The sequence below is a fragment of the Octopus sinensis genome, linkage group LG1 (genome assembly GCF_006345805.1).
Source record: "Octopus sinensis linkage group LG1, ASM634580v1, whole genome shotgun sequence".
Taxonomy (NCBI): domain Eukaryota; kingdom Metazoa; phylum Mollusca; class Cephalopoda; order Octopoda; family Octopodidae; genus Octopus; species Octopus sinensis.
In genome coordinates, this window is record NC_042997.1 from 162,145,237 (window position 1) to 162,164,623 (window position 19,387).

At 37.7% G+C, this 19,387-nt stretch overlaps 1 protein-coding gene across 1 annotated transcript in view; it reads left to right on the forward strand.

The window, feature by feature from the left end:
* The window catches only part of LOC115212150 (pre-mRNA-splicing factor SYF1), a 43,777-nt gene extending 24,639 nt beyond the window's left edge, over positions 1-19,138 (forward strand). The window contains exons 15-24 of the mRNA XM_029780993.2: positions 731-817; positions 1,368-1,443; positions 3,035-3,144; positions 3,375-3,478; positions 3,948-4,047; positions 5,292-5,408; positions 7,310-7,373; positions 8,827-8,926; positions 10,151-10,257; positions 19,015-19,138. Of these exons, the coding sequence (XP_029636853.1) occupies positions 731-817; positions 1,368-1,443; positions 3,035-3,144; positions 3,375-3,478; positions 3,948-4,047; positions 5,292-5,408; positions 7,310-7,373; positions 8,827-8,926; positions 10,151-10,257; positions 19,015-19,094 (945 nt within the window). The 3' untranslated portion in view covers positions 19,095-19,138. The remainder of the gene's footprint in view (positions 1-730; positions 818-1,367; positions 1,444-3,034; positions 3,145-3,374; positions 3,479-3,947; positions 4,048-5,291; positions 5,409-7,309; positions 7,374-8,826; positions 8,927-10,150; positions 10,258-19,014) is intronic.
* The last annotated feature ends 249 nt before the right edge of the window (positions 19,139-19,387 follow it).

Genomic DNA, 19,387 nt, shown 5'->3' on the forward strand with positions numbered 1-19,387 from the left:
TACAAGAAGGCAGAAAAGTGAAGAGTGGAAGAACCACAAAGAGGAAAGGGTGCATAGACACTCTTCCATGCTAGTATGAATTACATTATCTTTCAGAGGCAATGTTTTACAGTTGAGCCCTTTCTGTTGCCAACTCTTTTAGTTGCTCTTTACTACATGCAGTAATGCAGTATACCTCTTCTATAATCAGGATACACATGGAAGGATTCTATCATTGAGAAAAATATACAGACTTAACATGTTAACACTTTCATTACCAACCTGGCTGAAACTGGCTCTGGCTCTGAGTACAAATATCTTGTTTACATAAGTTTTAAATTAAAATCTTCCATCAAACCTTAGTCACAGTTTATGTTCCTAACATCAGCTTAATGATTACTAAGTTATTTTATTAACTTCTTTGTTATATTTAAAGTAATTGAAAGAAACACAGAGCATCTCAAATTATGGTTTACTTCTTAAGTAAATTTCACAGTTTTACTGGAAATTATTTCACTGAACTAGTAAGAAAAACTCAATTGACCGTGATAGGGTTTCAGCTTAAGTGTGTTAGCTACTAAGTGATGCTTAGTATAGTTAGATACTTTTCTGTTTGTGCTATATTGAAAGACCAGCCAGTTTAAAAAGCAGTTCTTTTCTGAGTTCAGCATGAATATTGTGATGTTATGGCTTATTTCATTGAGTTAAATGTTGATTGTGAATATGTAATTTTTATCGCTTTTACTTTCAGGCTTACGAGAAGGGAATTGCATTGTTTAAATGGCCTAACGTTTATGATATATGGAATACATATTTAACAAAGTTTATTGAAAGATATGTAAGTAGAATTCATTCATTTGGTGTATAAATTCTATTTGGATATGAAAAATATATTCAGACTTAAACAGTTTTCTGTTGATGTATTTTCAATTGCTTGAGAAATAATTAGCAAAGCAAAACCTAAGAGAATATGCAATATAGATGTGACTTTTGTGTGGAAAATTGTCTAGATAATTCATATAGTATTTTGTGTGGCTCACATAACATGTTGCTTTTCTACTTTTTAACAAAATAACTCATATTTTCCATATTGGGGTAGCAAAGCATAATGTGAAAGTTTGAATCCAGATAATGTCCCATATTGTGTGTGTGTGTGTAATGGATTTCTGTTTTTCTCCTATTATCACTCAATTTTCAATGTAAGTGAAGGTCCAGAGCTAGTTGAAATTATAATTGCTTGCTAGAATAATTTATCCACCACAGATACTGATTCTAACCATAGCAAAACATCACCATCTTGAATGAACTTCCCAAATTAAAAACCTTTAAATGTCATATTTTTAGATTAAAATGTATATTGTTACATTTTTTTATTTGCTTTTCTACAGGGTGGTAAAAAACTTGAGCGGGCTCGTGATCTTTTTGAGCAATGTCTAGAAGGATGCCCACCTAAATATGCTAAAGGTAAGCTTTTGCCATTGTACTTTATAGTAAAAAAATTTTAATCGGCTATCTTATTTTTGTTTGCTTCAAGTATGTCTTAAATAGAATAACAAATGTTTCACAAATATTCATGGATTATTTTATTCAATATACAAGATTTCATATGAAACTGTTTTGCTATTACATGGTATTGAACCTTGGATGGGGCATTATGCCAATAATAATAAACATACGCACTGGTTCAGTCCTTTATTGTTATTGTTAGTTATTCCGTTAACCAAGTTATCGATCAGCTGTTTTTTACTAGTTTTTCAAACTCATATGTTAAACACTTTGGTCAAACAGTTAATCGTTCAAATGTTCAGTATTGTTCGTGTTGTCATTTCTTTTTTTGTCAAATAATTATTTCATTGCATTGTTGCAATCTCTACTTCCATTTCTTTTGAACCTATGTTCCAACATTGGGATTCATCCAAGATCTATATAAGTGTGTGTTTATACGTAAGTGTGGGCATCCATGTGTGTGTGTTTTAGATACTGACTATGTCATTTTTCATATACATAAGATAGCGGCTTTGGATTTCTCTTTGTCTTTTTCACAAACACACATGTTCATCCATATAACATTTCTTTCAAAGACAGTTAACTGTCTTCTTTGTTTGATAAATGTTGCAAACGAATTTTGCAAACCAAATACAAATATGAACTATTACATGGTAGTTATAATACTTATCATAATGAGTGGTACATAACTAAAAAATTTTATCTACTTGCTTATGCAGTTAAATAGTTTTACATAATTTAATTGCTGCAATTCTTTTTAGGAAACATAAATTAACAGTCCATTTATTACATTATTAAACCATTTTGGCTTCTTTAGTTTTGTATTATACTCTAATTTTTTGCAAATATAATAGACGTGTGCCGGTGCTGCAAAAAAAGCACCCAGTACACTCTGTAAAGTGGTTGGTGTTAGGAATGACATCCAACTGTAGAAACCATGTCAAAACAGACGTGGATCTTGAACAGCCCTTCAGCTGGCCAGCTTCTATTAAATTGTCCAACCTGTGCCAGGATAGAAAATGGACATTAAATGATCATCATAATAATAATAACAACTAACGATATTATGAAACTTTCAATTCTTACAGATATCATATTGTGATAGGCACAGATATCATATACTGCTCACTCTAATTTTCCCTGCCTGTACAAAGTAGATTCCACACAATGTAGTGGTTAACTAGGAAAGATATTAAGCTATAAAAATAATTATTCTAATGGAAACAATACTTCACTAAGTAAAATTAAACTAAAATCATTCTTTCATTAGAAAGTTTATTGTTATGATTCAGCTCATTTGAAATTAAACATACTGCACTGTAAATTAAATATACATATTCTCTACTTTCTCAAAAGTATTTTGTTGACACATTCTATGAGAAATAATCTTTATTTGTTAGTAATTGCATTTTTTTTCATGTAATGATAGATTATAATGAATTTGTTTGTGTTACACTGCTTATAAACACTGAAGTTAAACTTCAGAGATAAAGTCATTCCTACAATCTCAGTTATTATTTAAAAACCTTTTTCTTTTTTTTGTTCCCAGCTATTTATTTGCTCTACTCTAAATTAGAAGAAGAACATGGCCTTGCTCGCCATGCAATGAAGGTGTATGACAGAGCAATTGAAGGTGTACTTGAAGAAGAAAAACATGAGGTTTGAAATTTTTTTAACTTACCAAAATGACTTATTTTTCCTTTCTGATAATTATTGATTTCTTAAAATGAATAATTCCAACTTTAACTAGTGATCTAACAATTACAAATGAACTTAACTTAACAAGAATTTGGTTAATTTTTGTCATGTTTTTCTCAAAATTTTAAAATATATTTATATATATATATATATATGTATATATAATCTTACTCCATATTATTTTTGCACAGATGTTCAACATTTACCTCAAGAAAGCAGCTGAAATTTATGGTGTGACTCACACTCGAAGTATCTATGAGAAAGCTATTGAAATATTACCTGATATTCAATCCCGGTATGCCTCATTCTTTCATAGATTAAACTATTGATTTAAATTCTTCTGTGCATTATTTTTCCTATTGTTTCTTCCAAAATAATGCTTCCTAGGGAAGCATTATACTGTTCTGTCTTCATTGCATTTTCTTTTCACTTTTTTTACCCATGTACAATACCTGGGAAGCTTGTGTTGTGCATTATCACGTAGTCATGTGTTCAAATTTTACCTCATCTATTGAAGCAAACCTCTAGGCAAGATAACATTGCTGTCCTTTCTTCTGTCTATTTTACTATGAAAAATAAATATCTGTTTCATGATTGAACAGTTAGTAACTGAAAAATTATTCATGTGTGTAAAATAAAAAGTATCTTCTCTTTTCCTTTTTTTTCCCCTTTTTTTAAGAATATCTTACTGGTATCCAAAACATTAAACTACATGGCTGCTATTTTCTATTATTTATGACATATCTTTTTCAATTTTTCATCAGAGAAATGTGTCTAAGATTTGCTGACTTAGAGCGAAAACTTGGGGAAATAGATCGTGCCAGAGCTATTTATGGTCACTGTTCTCAAATGTGTGATCCTAGAGTAAGTATTTGAAACAGTTGTAATTTACTTTTATTTTGCATTTTATACTATTTGTGGCAGTTTTCTTCTGAGATTCAATAATAAATATGATGATTAAAAATTAAGCCTGTTTATCATGTTGGCTGGTGGTTGGAAGGTTTGCATATGCAGAAGTATGATGAAGCCACCTCTTGAATTTTTTTTTTTTATAGTGATGTAAAATGAAATACATATCAGGAATAAACTGTGAAATTTGTTGATTATTAAATTCAACACACAGTTTAGTAAGACAAATTTTAGGATTAGAATGAATTAAAAATAGAAAATGAATTGAGAGAATTCTCAAGCATAGACAATGGATGTTAAATGATGATGATGATGATTTGGGGTATTTAGGATTTTGAGTTTGAAAACAATTTTAGTTATGTTTAAATATATTAATTTTTGTGCATGAAAGACTGGAAAAGAGGGACATGATATTTACATGTGCTCAAAAGGGGTATGATGAAGCAGTTGTCTTATGAGTTCTCTTCATGAGTGTCTAAAATCAAATATATTAAAATCAGAAAAATAATCTATTAACCTACTCTTTCAGCTTCTTATTGAATTTCATAAAAAAAATTTCATCTTAAATTTGAATTTTCATATTGGAATAGTGCAGTTGATAGTTTTTGCTCAAAACCCTTCTTAAGATATTATTATTTGTTATTAAGGCTGCAAGCTGGCAGAATCATTAGCATGCTGGACAAAATGCTGCTAAGCATTTTGTCCATCTTTGTGTTTTGAGTTCAAATGTCACCAAGCTTGACTTTGCCTTTGCTCCTTTCAGGGACAATAAAATAAGCACCACTTGAGCATGGGATTGATGTAATTAACTAATTACCTCCCTCAAAAATTTCAGGTCTTCTACCTATAACAGAAAGGATTGTCACCATCATCAAATAATTCCAATTTTTCTAATCCAAAAACACAGTTTGCAGAAAAAGTTTTTACACAAGTCATGAGAATGCTTGTGTTGTAATTCTCATCTCACAGATAAAATGAAACAAAATCAAAACATAGAACGTTGTTTCAAACTCATCAGTCTTTTCTAGACCAAGATAGACATCAGAACGGCAATGATGGTGTTTTACATGATTAAACCTGAAAGTTTTGAAGTACTTTTTAATGCAACATATATTTTCACAAAAAATTAATTTTGGATTCTTAACTAAATATTTGAATAAAGTTGTATAATCACAGTTGACTTTTATTCTATTACACAGATTACGCCAGACTTCTGGAAAACCTGGAAAGAGTTTGAGATTAAGCATGGCAATGAAGATACTGTGCGTGAAATGTTACGAATCAAGAGAAGTGTACAAGCAACTTATAACACACAGGTATGTCAAATTGAAGATTTTATTTCACACTTGATTTAATTTTTTTATTGTTGTTCAATTTTCTGTAAACCATTTTTTTCTTTCCTTTTTCATTATGTTTAATTTTAATTTATCTTGTTTTCTTAGCATCAGCTTTTAAGTTTGAAATACTAAAAGAATTCTTTAAAGCTTTGTGGCATCTGAAAACCTGTAATGATTTCTTCATGAATTTTTGAAAAGCCTTATGATTTTTAAAGAAAATTTAGAATTATGGTATTTACTTATCTCACAATAAATTAATACAGTTTAGCAAATCCATATGATCCAAATATCCAAATATGAATACCAGATTTTATTCTTACCTAGTCACTCCCACTTATGGCCAGCACATTATTAATTAATAAAATTTATTTCTAAAATCTAAATAACTGATAAATAAACAATAGGCTGTAAATTGGTGGTTTAAATGCTGGCATAAATAGAAGAGTTAGAAAACTTGAGTAGTTGTTTATTTCTGATGTTTTTGTATTTCACAGCCAGAGTAAATATGTTTATGAAACATGGATTTGATTCCATATATCTATTCATAGCCTTTGCTATACTAATATGCACAGTTATTAATCCCTGGTTGGTCACCTTGCTCTATTATATGAATGAAGTTCTACTACTCAAAAGTTTGTTTACATTTTTAATAAGCAGTTACAGGCTACTTTCTTTTTTAAGCAATTTTAAAGAGACATTTGAATCTTAAAAAAGATGCTATTTGATTTAGTCCTTAGTCCAAGCTGTTTGATACTCTGTTGTTTAACTGTAAGGCTTCATTTCATATCAAGATTAAAATGTATATTTATTAGAGATTATTGGGTTTCATACTATGTACAAGGAGTTGCTGAAAAGTTCCTGGCTTTGGGTAAAAGAAAATACAGGAGGATCAATTAATTATGGTTTTATTCAACATATTCCCCTCTCAGATTCACACACCTACTGCAGCAGTCCTTCAGTTTTTCTAAGTCCTGTAGAAAGAACTCAGAAGGTTGGGCCTCCAACCAGGCCTCTGTAGCAGCAATCACTTCCAAATCAGAGTGAAATTTCATTCCATTGTGATATTTCTTCAGTTGTGGAAAGAGGTGATAGTTGGAGGGGACCAAGTCAGGAGAGTAAAGTGGGTGATCAACAAATTCAAAGCCAAAACCGCATATTTTCCATGGAGTTTCATGTGCTGGGTGTACTGGTGCGAAAACAAGACACCACAGCTCAACTTCCCACAGCATTTCTGCTTCAAAGCTTCACACAGTTCATCCAACAGGAACATGTAGCATTCTGCGTTGATGGTGCAAGCTTTTGGCAGGTATTTTATGATGAGTACTCCATCTTTGTCCCAGGACACTGAAGCCAGAATCTTTCTAGAAAGAGGGTAAAAATTTAAAAGGAAAAGACTGACTGCATATGTAATCTTAATTCTGTTAAACATAAGTGAGTATGATGAAGGTGAAATCAGGTATTCAACAAATAAATTTGTAAGCGTTAATCATAAAATCTTCATATATGGCATTAGGAAGGACATTCAGTCATAGAAACCAAACTGATATTGGAGCTTGCTGTAGTCCTGCCACTTCTCCAATCCTGTCAAACCATCCATCCCATGTCAGTATGGAAAATGGACATTACATGATGATGATTTTTTTTTACATAATTTATATAAATGACAGGTAGTGGATTGGCAGAAACAGTATCCAAGGATTTACTTTTACCTATGTTCTGAATTCAAATGTTCTTCACATTTTTGTCATCAATAAAATACATTCCAGCAAAATATGTATTAGAGTCATTTCAATCAACTAAACACCATCTTTATAAATTTGTGACTTTGAAATCATATAAAATATGAAAAACTTCAATATTTTCTATTTTTACATTTTTAGGTTAATTTCATGTCTGCTCAAATGCTAGCTGCCACAAATACAAAAGGAGATGAACCAAACACTGGTAAATTTTGTCATCTTATCCTTTTTCCTTTCTTAACAATTAACTTATTTGTGAGCTTATTTAACAAGTTACAAAATATCTTATTTAAGCTTAAGTAAAAATTGGAACCTGTGATCTCAAATTTTCTTTATTTACTTTCTAGCTTCATACACACTCCAAAGACAGTTTCGTCACATACCTTCATTTTCATTCTAATACTATGTTCTTTGGTTTGATTCCATGAGTAAAACACTCAAAGTAATCAATTCCCATAGAAAATACCATCACCTGTACAGTAGGTTCTTAATATTTCATTGCATACATTTCCAATGGTTTAATAAAACTAAAAATACATTATATTGATAAAAGTATGAAATATATTAAGTGACAAAATATTCAGCACATAACAAAAATTAAAATGTAAAGTATGTACTTTAATTTTTGCTCTGCATTTTAAGTTGTTGTCTAGTTTGTTAATAAGATAGAAATTAACATGTGTAGCTTAAAAATATGACTTGTTTCTTCTCCACAAAAAACTTAATAAACTGCAACTTTTGATAGTTACTCATATCACAAAATATTTTTTTATTATTATTTTCAATTGGCACAATGATTGTATAGGGGGTTCTTTTATTCCTGTGTTTTTAAGGGTACGGCAACCTGCAACCTCTCTTGCATAATAAAATGCATCGCATTAACATTGTAGTATTACAGAAACCATGCCAAAATAAAAAATAAGGTGTGACCTCCTGGTTTGTCTAGGGAGACAGCAACTCCAAATAAGAACTCAGATCATAACAATCCATCTAACTCATGCGATCTTGGAAAGCAAATGTAAAACGATGGGTTGTTGTTGTTTAAAGATATGGAATATTGACTCCAAAGTCATCAGTTCAGATTTTCAAAAGACATTGTGTTAAGCTTGTAACCAAGGTAGCTTCTTTGCCAAATAGTCTTCTATGTGTTTGCTTCAGCCAACAAGGAACTTTCTAAAAAGTAATTTAACTTGCTAGAATTACTAACCAAATCTCCTTCAGATTCTGCCCATCTTAAAAAACAGGCAAGACTCATTGGATAATGCAGTCCTAGGCTTATTATACCTGATAAAAAAACAGATGAGATGGTCACAGTTGGATCATCTTTGATCATTGATCTGCTTTTTCAATGTTGACCAGGAGCAAAATAACAATTTTGCTTGGTCCAGTTTATCTATGATCAAAAAGAAAAAAAAACTCCACTCCTATATGACAGCTGAGAGGATAGGTATCCAGCTAAAGAAACTATTGTTTCAACAAATAAACGATTCCACCCATGCAGGTAAAATTAAAGGAATTTAAATTAAAACAAATATAATCTAAAACTATTAATTACATTGATAGCATTATTTCTTACACCATGACTTTGTATATTTTACATTTTTTAAATATTTTATGACTATATTTTATGTTTTGTTTATAATAATTTACCAATGAAGAAGTAAATGAAATGAAGAAACTTGAAGAGAAGGCCCGTCAACTCGCTGAAGAGGCTGTCTCAGACCAGATCAAACCAGACAAAGGAATCTTGTTTGTGAGGTAAGCTTTGTCATTCTATATTTGCCTGTTTTGTTCTGTGTCTTGTGTTTTGTAGATATAGTATATTTTCTCCTTTCAATTTTTAATGTTTATTTTAGTGGGTAATGACAAATTTTTAAGTTTGCTTGACATTTTATTAGTATGAAAGGGACTAAAATTTCATCTTCTCTTTTCTTCATAATTGGAGCGGATCGTATGTTTTTGGAGTAGTTGTTACTTAATAGATTGTTACTTAGCTTGATCATTTCTTCATGGTTGGTATCACAATCACTACTTATATTCTTTGCTTGATAAGCGAAAAATGATAAGTTGGAAAACTTTAAATCTTTTTTCCTAAAATAGAATAAACAGAATAGGGGTAGCAAGTGGTGGTGCTGCAGCGCAGTCGTGAGTGGTATGGTGGGGAGCCTCTTCTTCCATGTGAGTCACACAGACACAGCCGTAGCCGCACAACGACGATGACGCCACCACCACGGATAATAACATCAAAACATACCTTAGGAATGAGAACCCAGGTTCAAAATTTCCTCAAGACACCTGATGAAGGCTGGAGGGTATATCAGCTGAAATGTGTTAACAACAAACAAAATGAGGACAAATATCTGTCAGATGTAAATAATGAATCAGAATTCTGTTCACATAATTAGTTTGATCGGTCAAAGTTTATTATAAACAACACAAACACTTTGTAATTTAATAGCTTTCAATGTGATACCTGTTAAACAGAAATTATTTTTATTTAAGGAAAATTTAATAAAATCTAATTGTAAGTGAAATTATGCTAAATACAACTGAATTGAAAACCTTTTCTTCTTTTGGGTGCAAATTTTACATGAGTAGAAGCTTTTTTTAACAATTTTTATCCTGAAAATCACCTGCGTGAATTACACAGGTGCACAAATTACATGGGTTTTTACGATAAGTGAAAAACTATAAGTTGAAAAACTTTAAATCTCTTTTCCTGAAGTAGAATAAACAGAATCTATGATACTACTTCCAATTCTTAAACAAAAACTTTTTCAACTGAATGTCCTATCAATGATACATAACACTTACATAAATACAATTTTTAAACATTTTATCAACTAGCAAGAGGAAATATCATCATTTAGCATCCTCTTTCCATGCTAGCATGTGTTATTTCTGTTTAATTACTTGGCTGTGAAGTTCTCAAAAAAAAGTATTTTTATCCTCAGTAAAAGAATAATTTATTCACATTAACAGGAGCAACACTACAGATGAAGACTTGGGAGAATATACCAAGACAACGAATCCTGATGAAATTAATATTGATGATGACTTTGATACTGATGAAGATGAAGAAATTGAAGGTTCAGTAGCTAATTTTTCATTTTCTAGTTTTATTAAAAAAATCTATATTGATTCTGTTTTCATATACAGACCATGAAATGTCACCATAATTATCTAATTTAATTTGTATGTTGTTCAGTGGCATCAATTTAATATATTAACCCTTTAACATTCAAACTGGCCATATTCTACCAGTTTTATGTTCAAATTGGCCCCATCCTACTGCTCACATTTACCCTACAGTGTCATTCTAAAAAATAAACTATCATGTCATCAAAATCTTGAAGCTACAAGATAATGCATGATTAATTCAAAGCTGTGTGAATAAATAAGCATAACATTTGAAAGAATAATTTGAATGCTAAAAGGTTAAATTAAATAAACTTGGAGAAGTTACTGACTTCATTGACAATTAACAGGTCTGAATCTAAATAGTGCCTGGGATGATAAAATTATTTTCAAGGAACAGCATTTTTGTTTTTACTTGGTCATAATTTTGTATATATGTGTGTGTGTGTATACACACACACATGCATACATATATATGTAAATGCATCTTTGAATTAATATTATAGAACTGGAGGAGAAGTTTCAGGTGTGGAAACAAGGATTAGAATCGAAGGGCCTCAGAGTCAATCTAGCTAAAACCAAAGTCGTAATCAGTAGGAAGGTAGACAAATCACAAACACCTTCAGGTAGATGGCCCTGCTCGATCTGTAGAAAAGGTGTAGGTAGAAACTCTATAAGATGCACCAAGTGTAAGCTATGGACACATAAGAGATGCAGCAATGTCAAAGGAAGGCTAACTAGGAAGATGGTTTTTGTATGTGGCAGATGCTCAGGAACAATAAACACTGAAAATGCTCTGAGACCAACTTCCGTCACTTTCCAGGGAGAAAAACTAGAAATAGTTGATAGTTTCCGTTACCTAGGTGACCAAGTCAGCAGCGGGGGCGGGTGTGCTGAAAGTGTAACTGCTAGAGTAAGAATAGCTTGGGCAAAGTTCAGAGAGCTCTTACCTCTGCTGGTAACAAAAGGCCTCTCGCACAGAGTGAAAGGCAGACTGTATGATGCGTGTGTACGAACAGCCATGCTACATGGCAGTGAAACATGGGCCGTGACTGCTGAGGATATGCGTAAGCTCGCTAGAAATGAAGCCAGTATGCTCCGATGGATGTGTAATGCCGGTAGTTGAAAGAAAAGTTGGACCTAAGAAGCATCAGTTGTGGTGTGCAAGAGAGACGTTTGCGCTGGTATGGTCATGTGGCGAGAATGGATGAAGATAGTTGTGTGAAAAAGTGCCACACCCTAGCGGTTGAGGGAACCTGTGGAAGAGGCAGACCCAGGAAAACCTGGGACGAGGTGGTGAAGCACGACCTTCGAACTTTAGGTCTCACTGAGGAAATGACTAGAGACCGAGACCTCTGGAAGTGTGCTGTGCGCGAGAAGACCCAGCAGGACAAGTGAGTCCATAACCCGTGGCCTTCTACATGGGATGGAGCCAGCCTACGTATGCATACCTTCCCTTCTTGGGACACAAAACTCTACTTGTGAAGACATGATGAGGCAAGTGAGGATCAAAATCGAAATCGATCAATGGAAATTGCGGATGTGCTACCAGTGCCGGTGGCATGTCAAAACTCTGCTTGTGAAGACCCGTTGAGGCAAGTGACGATCAGAATCGAAATCGATCAATGGAAATTGCAGATGTGTTACCAGTGCCGGTGGCATGTAAGAGAACTTTCCGTTTCGCGACCGTTGCCAGCACCGCCCCGTTTCGTGTCCGTTGCCAGCCTCGCCTGGCCCTCGTGCCGGTGGCACATAAAAAGCACCATCCGTTCGTGGCTGTTTGCCAGCTCTGTCTGGCACCAGTGCGGGTGGCACGTAAAAAGCACCCACTACACTCACGGAGTGGTTGGCGTTAGGAAGGGCATCCAGCCGTAGAAACACTGCCAGATTTGACTGGGCCTGATGAAGCCTTCTGGCTTCACAGACCCCAGTAGAACCGTCCAACCCATGCTAGCATGGAAAACGGACGCTAAACGATGATGATGATGATGATGATTATAGTCCTGTTGTATGTAGTTGTTGTGGACACAACCTGTTGTTGCTGTATAATTAATGCATTACTCTGGGGGTTTTTTTTTGGGGTCCACCAGGGTTCAGTACTCAGCCCCCTCCTATTTATCATAGTACTCCAGGCAATTACGGAGGAATTCAAGACAGGCTGTCCCTGGGAGCTCCTCTACGCTGACGACCTTGCTCTTATTGCTGAGTCACTATCAGAACTGGAGGAGAAGTTCCAGGTGTGGAAGGAGGGTTTAGAATCAAGGGGCCTTAGAGTCAACCTAGCTAAAACCAAAGTACTAATAAGTAGAAAGGTAGACAATCCACAAATATCTTCAGGAAGATGGCCCTGCTCGATCTGTAGAAAAGGTGTAGGTAGAAACTCTATAAGATGTACCCAGTGTAAGCTATGGACACATAAGAGGTGCAGCAATGTCAAAGGTAGGCTAACTGGGAAGATAGTTTTTGTATGTGGCAGATGCTCGGGAGCATTAACCTCCGAAAATCTGCAGAAAACAACTTCCGTCACTTTCCAGGGGGAAAAACTAGAAGTAGTTGATAGCTTCCGTTATCTAGGTGACCAAGTCAGTAGTGGGGGTGGGTGCGCTGAAAGTGTAACTGCTAGAATAAGAATAGCCTGGGCAAAGTTTAGGGAGCTCTTACCTCTGCTGGTGACTAAAGGCCTCTCGCTCAGAGTAAAAGGCAGACTATATGATGCGTGTGTACGAACAGCTATGCTACATGGCAGCGAAACATGGGCTGTGACTGCTGAGGACATGCGTAAGCTCGTGAGGAATGAAGCCAGTATGCTCCGATGGATGTGTAATGTCAGTGTACATACTCGACAGAGCGTTAGCACCTTGAGAGAAATGTTGTACCTAAGAAGCATCAGTTGTGGTGTGCAAGAGAGACGATTGCGCTGGTATGGTCATGTGGCGAGAATGGATGAAGATAGGTGTGTGAGAAAGTGCCAATCCCTAGCAGTTGAGGGAACCCGTGGAAGAGGTAGACCCAGGAAAACCTGGGACGAGGTGGTGAAGCACGACCTTCGAACTTTAGGCCTCACTGAGGAAATGACCAGAGACCGAGACCTTTGGAAATATTCTGTACGTGAGAAGACCAGGCAGGACAAGTGAGCCCAGCCCACTTATGAATGCCTTTCCTCCCTTGGACACAAAGACCGGTTGAGGCAAGCGAAGTCGATATAGAACCTCATCCGACGACAGACACCCATGCCAACCCCCCATGCTTGCGAAGACATGTTGGGGCAAGCGAAATCGAAATCGAAGTCGAAACCGAATTGAACCAGCCAGGATCCCTGGCCTGGTGGTACGTAAAAAGCACTATCCCACTCGTGGCCGTGGCACGTAAAATACTCCAATGCGACCGTACGACAGGCACCCATGCCAACCCCCTTTGCTTGTGAAGACATGTTGGGGCAAGCGAAATCGAAATCGAATTGAACCAGCCAGGATCCCTGGTCTGGTGGTACGTAAAAAGCACTATCCGACTCGTGGCCGTGGCACGTAAAATACTCCAATGCGACCGTACGACAGGCACCCTTGCCAACCCCCTTTGCTTGTGAAGACATGTTGGGGCAAGCGAAAATCGAAATCGAATTGAACCAGCCAGGATCCCTGGTCTGGTGGTACGTAAAAAGCACTATCCGACTCGTGGCCGATGCCAGCACCGCCTCGACTGGCTTCCGTGCCGGTGGCACATAAAATACACCAATCTGACCGTGGCCGTTGCCAGCCCCGCCTGGCACCTGTGCAGGTGGCACGTAAAAAGCACCCACTACACTCACGGAGTGGTTGGCGTTAGGAAGGGCATCCAGCTGTAGAAACATTGCCAAATTAGACTGGAGCCTGGTGCAGCCTTCTGGCTTCCCAGAACCCCGGTCGAACCGTCCAACCCATGCTAGCATGGAGAACGGACGTTAAACGACGATGATGACGATGATGATAATAATAATAATAATAATTGTGTACAGTGCTCAGGTGCACTACAACTCATCTAAAGTGTATATATAATCAGGTGAAGTTTCGGCGGATTTCGGAAAGCATGAGGGCCTTAAAAGATGCAGTGTCATGGCAGTCAACAACTGACGCAGGCAGTTTATTCCATGCTTCAGCAACTCTGAGCGTGAAAAAATGTTTCCGAAAGTCATGGGAGCTGTATTGTTTTCTGACTTTGTAGGCATGTCCACGTGTGTTAGACACATGGAGGTCAAAAAGGTGTTCAGTGTTGTTGTTGGTGAGGTGGTTGATAACTTTGTGGGTGTTTACCAAGTCCGTCGCCAAACGCCGGAGCTTCAGTGAATCCATGCCCAGGGAAACAAGGCGCTCAGAATATGGTAGGTGTCTGATGGAGGGTATGCGTTTGGTTGCACGTCTCTGGACAGATTCCAGGAGGTCAATGTTCTGTGCAAGATAGGGGTTCCAAACTGATGATGCGAATTCCAAGTGTGGTCGTACCATAGCTGTATACAGTTTTAAATAGATGGCTGGAGAGCGGCTAACAAAAGACCTGCTGAGTGATGCCAAGACACCCTCGGCCTTCCTGACAATCTTAGAGATATGCTTTGACCAACGCAGATCACTGCTGACAGTGATGCCTAGGTCACGCTCGCAAGAGGATTTCTTGATATCAGTGTTGTGGAGGGTATGTGAACGCAGGGTTTTTTCTCCCAAAATGCATGGTGGTACACTTGTCCACAGCCAGTTTCAGTTGCCAGTCTGTGATCCATTGCTGCATTGTGTCTAGGTCTGATTGCAGGAAAGAGTTGTAGACATCAGGATCTGTCCTCTTGATTTCAAGGTACAGCTTGATGTCGTCTGCATATTTCAATACTGTGGCATTCTTTAAATTGGCATCTATGTCGTTAATGTATGCCACAAACAAGAGGGGGCCAAGGACAGATCCCTGTGGTACACCCGATGACATCTCATATGGTGTAGAGTGCTGTCCTAGAACTGTGACTACCTCCTTTCGGCTGAGGATGAAGGATTTCAACCAGTTAAAAAGGTCATCCCCCACACCCATTGCAGAGAGTTTCACCATAAGCCTTTTGTGTGGCACAGAGTTGAAAGCCTTAGCAAAGTCAAGGTAGACAACATCCACCCATGAGCCACTGTCAGTAATCTGAGTAATGTCCTCAAGGAACTCGACAAGCTGGTCACTGCAGCTGGAGTTAGGGACAAATCCATATTGTGAGGGTCGGATGAGACTGTGAGAGCTCCAGAAGTTCCAGAGTGTTTCTCTGACACACGATTCCATCAGTTTTGCAATACAGCTAGTGAGACTGACTGGGCGATAGTTGACAGGTGATGTGCGGTCGCCCTTTTTGAACAGAGGAATGACACTGGCAGTTTTCCACTGCTCCGGAGTAGCACTATTGTTGAGACAGTACTGGAAGAAAATAGAAAGCTGGTGTAAAAGGAAGTGCCTGCCACGTTTGAGAAGCAGGTATGTAACTCCATCGAGACCAGGGGAGGCATAGTGTTGCGCTTATTTTGAAGGTGACGTCGCAGCATTGCAGGTGTAAATTCCATAGTTGTTATGGAGTTTGCTGTTAGTGATGGCGAAGATGGTACATTTTGACTTTCAACAGTGAATATGTTTGCATAGCACTCGGCAATGAGTTCTGCGCATTCCTTGGGGTCGTCAGTGATCTGGTTTGTGTGAGGGTTGCGAAGAGGGCCCACTGGAGAGTGAGGTCTCTGCTTTGAGTGCACATATTTCCAGAAAACCTTGCTGTCAGGATTGGCTGCTATGCACTGTTCAAATTCAAGCACTGCTTTTTTTGTCACTTGCTTGAGATGGTTGGAGGATTTATTCCGCTTCTTCCTGTTGGTGTCTGATTTATGCAACCTGTATTCCCGTTCAGCAGTCCGACGTTCCCTCCTGGCAAGTCGGACCGCTGAAGTTTCCCAAATTGCCCTTTTGGGGCGGTTCTTCTTTTTTTGTTTACGTGGCACTGATGCTGCACATGCTGCCCATATTGAGTCCAGGATACTCTGGAGTATAGTATTCACATCTCCAGAGTTGTAGAATTCACGCCAGTTTGGGTGCTGTAGTTCAGTGTGGTACAGGTTCCAATCTGCTCTCTTCCAATCGAAGGAAGCAGATTGGAGATGGTTCAGGTTTTTGTTGCCCGCAAGAGCCAGATTGGCGATGATCATAGCATGATCAGAGTCACCTAGAGGTTCCTCCGTAGTGCAATTGATAACCGCTTCAGGAGTTGTGGTGAAGAGCAGGTCCAAGGTGTTGTCGCCTCTTGTTGGAGAGGTGACTACTTGTGACCAGTTTGAGTCCAGCACAAGCTCAACAAAATCGTTTGCACTCTGTGGCCAATGGAAGGTCTCCCAATCGATCTCAGGATGATTGAAATCGCCTGCAATAAACACATAAGTGGCTGTTTTCCTGGCAGCAGCTCGGAGGACATTGCAAAGCTGTGTGTCCCGATGGTAACTTGGGGGACGATAAACAACGCCAAGCAGGAGTGTTGACATGGTCATACGCACGTCACAGAAAAAAACTTCTTCTTGTGATTCGTTCAAATCGGCACAAGGAATTACCAAAAATTTGAACGAACGTAGACCATCACACCACCACCACCACGCGTTAGTGCGGTCCTTACGGAAGAGGTTGTACCCCGTAATGTTGAAAACCCCATCACAGAGTAAGGAATGCGCCCATGTTTCCGTGACAGTGATGAAGTCAGGGTCAACACTTCTGACGTAGGCGTTGAACAAATGTATTTTGTTGCATAAACTGCGAGCATTTAAGGACAACAATTTGTACCCTGCTCGCAGTTTATGATGGTGTGTAGAGGATGGCAGGTTGTTCTGGCTTAGTTTCCCTGAGTTGCTGTAGTCTTTTTAGTTATTGTGGGTAGAGAGCACTCAGACCAGCTGGTATCTCTCTTCCACGTTTCAGCAGTCTTGACAAATCTCCAGATTTGTCCATCTTCCCGAAGACTGAAGCTTTCTTGTAGAGCTGAGTTCCTATTCAGGGAAGCCACTACACGTAGCTTCGGACGTACATTGGACGGTAAGTCTGGGCGTGTTCGGAAGGTGGTCCGATTTTCCCGCCCAGCTTTAACTGAGGCCAGATGGTAAGAGGTTGCCTCAGTGGGGTCCGTAAAAGACAACTTGATGAGCCTAGGTTTTGGGCCAGGTCGTCCAAGGCGGATAGCACCCGTTGGGGGAACGCAGCCTAGGTCTTTGGCTGAGTTGGCAGCAAAAGCCTGAAGATCAGCCATGTCTTCTGGCACCCCAATGGCAATGACTTCATGGGTGGCAGAATCCGCGGTCTTAAATGCGACAAGAGGTACAGGTACAGGGAGGTTCTTTAGCAGAGCATTCCGATAAGACCCCTCATTGTGGAGTCCAACCTGAATGGTTGCTTTTATTCCTGCTACTTCCCCTTTTAAAGCACAGATCGATTGTTGCAGTTCTGCAAGAACCGCACTGGTCAATTGGTGTTGTTGTTGTTACTGCTGCTGTTGCTCTGGTTGTGGTTGATTTTGTTGTTGCTGTTGTTGTTTGTTGATGTTTTGTTGCTGCTGCTCTGGTTGTGGTTGATTTTGTTGTTGCTGCTGCTGTTGTTGTTGCTGCTGCTCTGGTTGTGGTTGATTTTGTTGTTGCTGCTGTTGCTGTTCCGCTCCTCCACCTCCACGGGAGTGGCAGGGGAGACACAATCGTCGGTTGTGGAGGCACGCAGGCCTGACACTGAAAAGTCCAAGATTTAAGCTGAACCATCTTCCAGAGTCTATCCATCATAGCATTATGATGGCTCTTTTTTTGGCCTGGGATCTTCTGAAAGTCCGTGGCACATTGGAGGCAGACAGAGATGAGACATGTCCCACATTCGACCCAGCGATTACGGAACGTATTTTCGGGTTCCATACAGATGTGGCAGGTGTGATTTTCTGGGCAGTGTTCTATTTTAGAGCAGCGACCAGTCTTATCGCATCGCCCGCTATGGATTTCACCATGGCGATTCTGTTGGTTCTGGTCATCCGTAGAGACAGAAAATGTAAACAACAATACGATAAAAGTAAAATATAAAATATTTGTTTTTGATTCGTTCTTTTTTTGTATATTCCTTGTTCTTAAATATTGCGTGTATATATACACATGTTTCGTTCTTTTTGTGTATATTCCTTTTTTTCTTAAATATTGCGTGTGTATACATAAAAGTATTTGTGCGTATAGACACGGAGAAAGTTTGTAAACAGAAATGAAATTTTTGATTTTTTTGCAGTGTAGTCCGTCACATTAAATAGTGTGATTTATTTTCACTCTGCACGTATATACATGTGTGCTACAAGTATCTATGTATGTATGTATGTCACTGCTTTATAAATTTTGGACGTACTTACTGTCGTTCAACGATTTCTTTTACCCTCAACTACACGTGGTGAATTCTTCCATTGTAGATCTGTGATGTTCCCCATAAACAAAGAAATATTATTTGAAATATAAGTCTTTCATGTGGAATAAATAAAATAAATACTGGGATTTTTAATATGTTGTACTACTATTTAAAAATTCTTAGTTATTTTTGTATTGTATTTTTTCAATACAAAAAAGACAGTAAACTGTCAGGCCATAATTTATTTGGATACAAAGTCAAACTTTTATATTCAAAAACTCCAAAATTATGTTTGTTTCAATTGTCTTCTTTTCATTAATTTTTTGCAGAAGTGAATCTTCAACAACAAGCTGTTCCTGCTGAAGTTTTTGGAAGTCTTGCTTCTGAAGAAAAGGAAAATGATGAATGAAAAAAAACATTTATTACTCAAAATAAATTTTATATAAATTTGTAGTTTTGTTTTGGTGTTTACTCTTATTGTTTTACCTTTTGTGAACGTGCCATGCCGGTGGCACTTAAAAAGCACCATCTGAGCATGGCCAATGCCAGTGCTGCCTGACTAACACCTGTGCCAGTGGCACGTAAAATGCACCATTCGAACGTGGCCGATGCCAGTGCCACCTGACTGGCACCTGTGCCAGTGATATGTAAAAAGCACCATTCAAGCGTGGTCAATGCCTGTGCCATAAAAGCACCCACTAC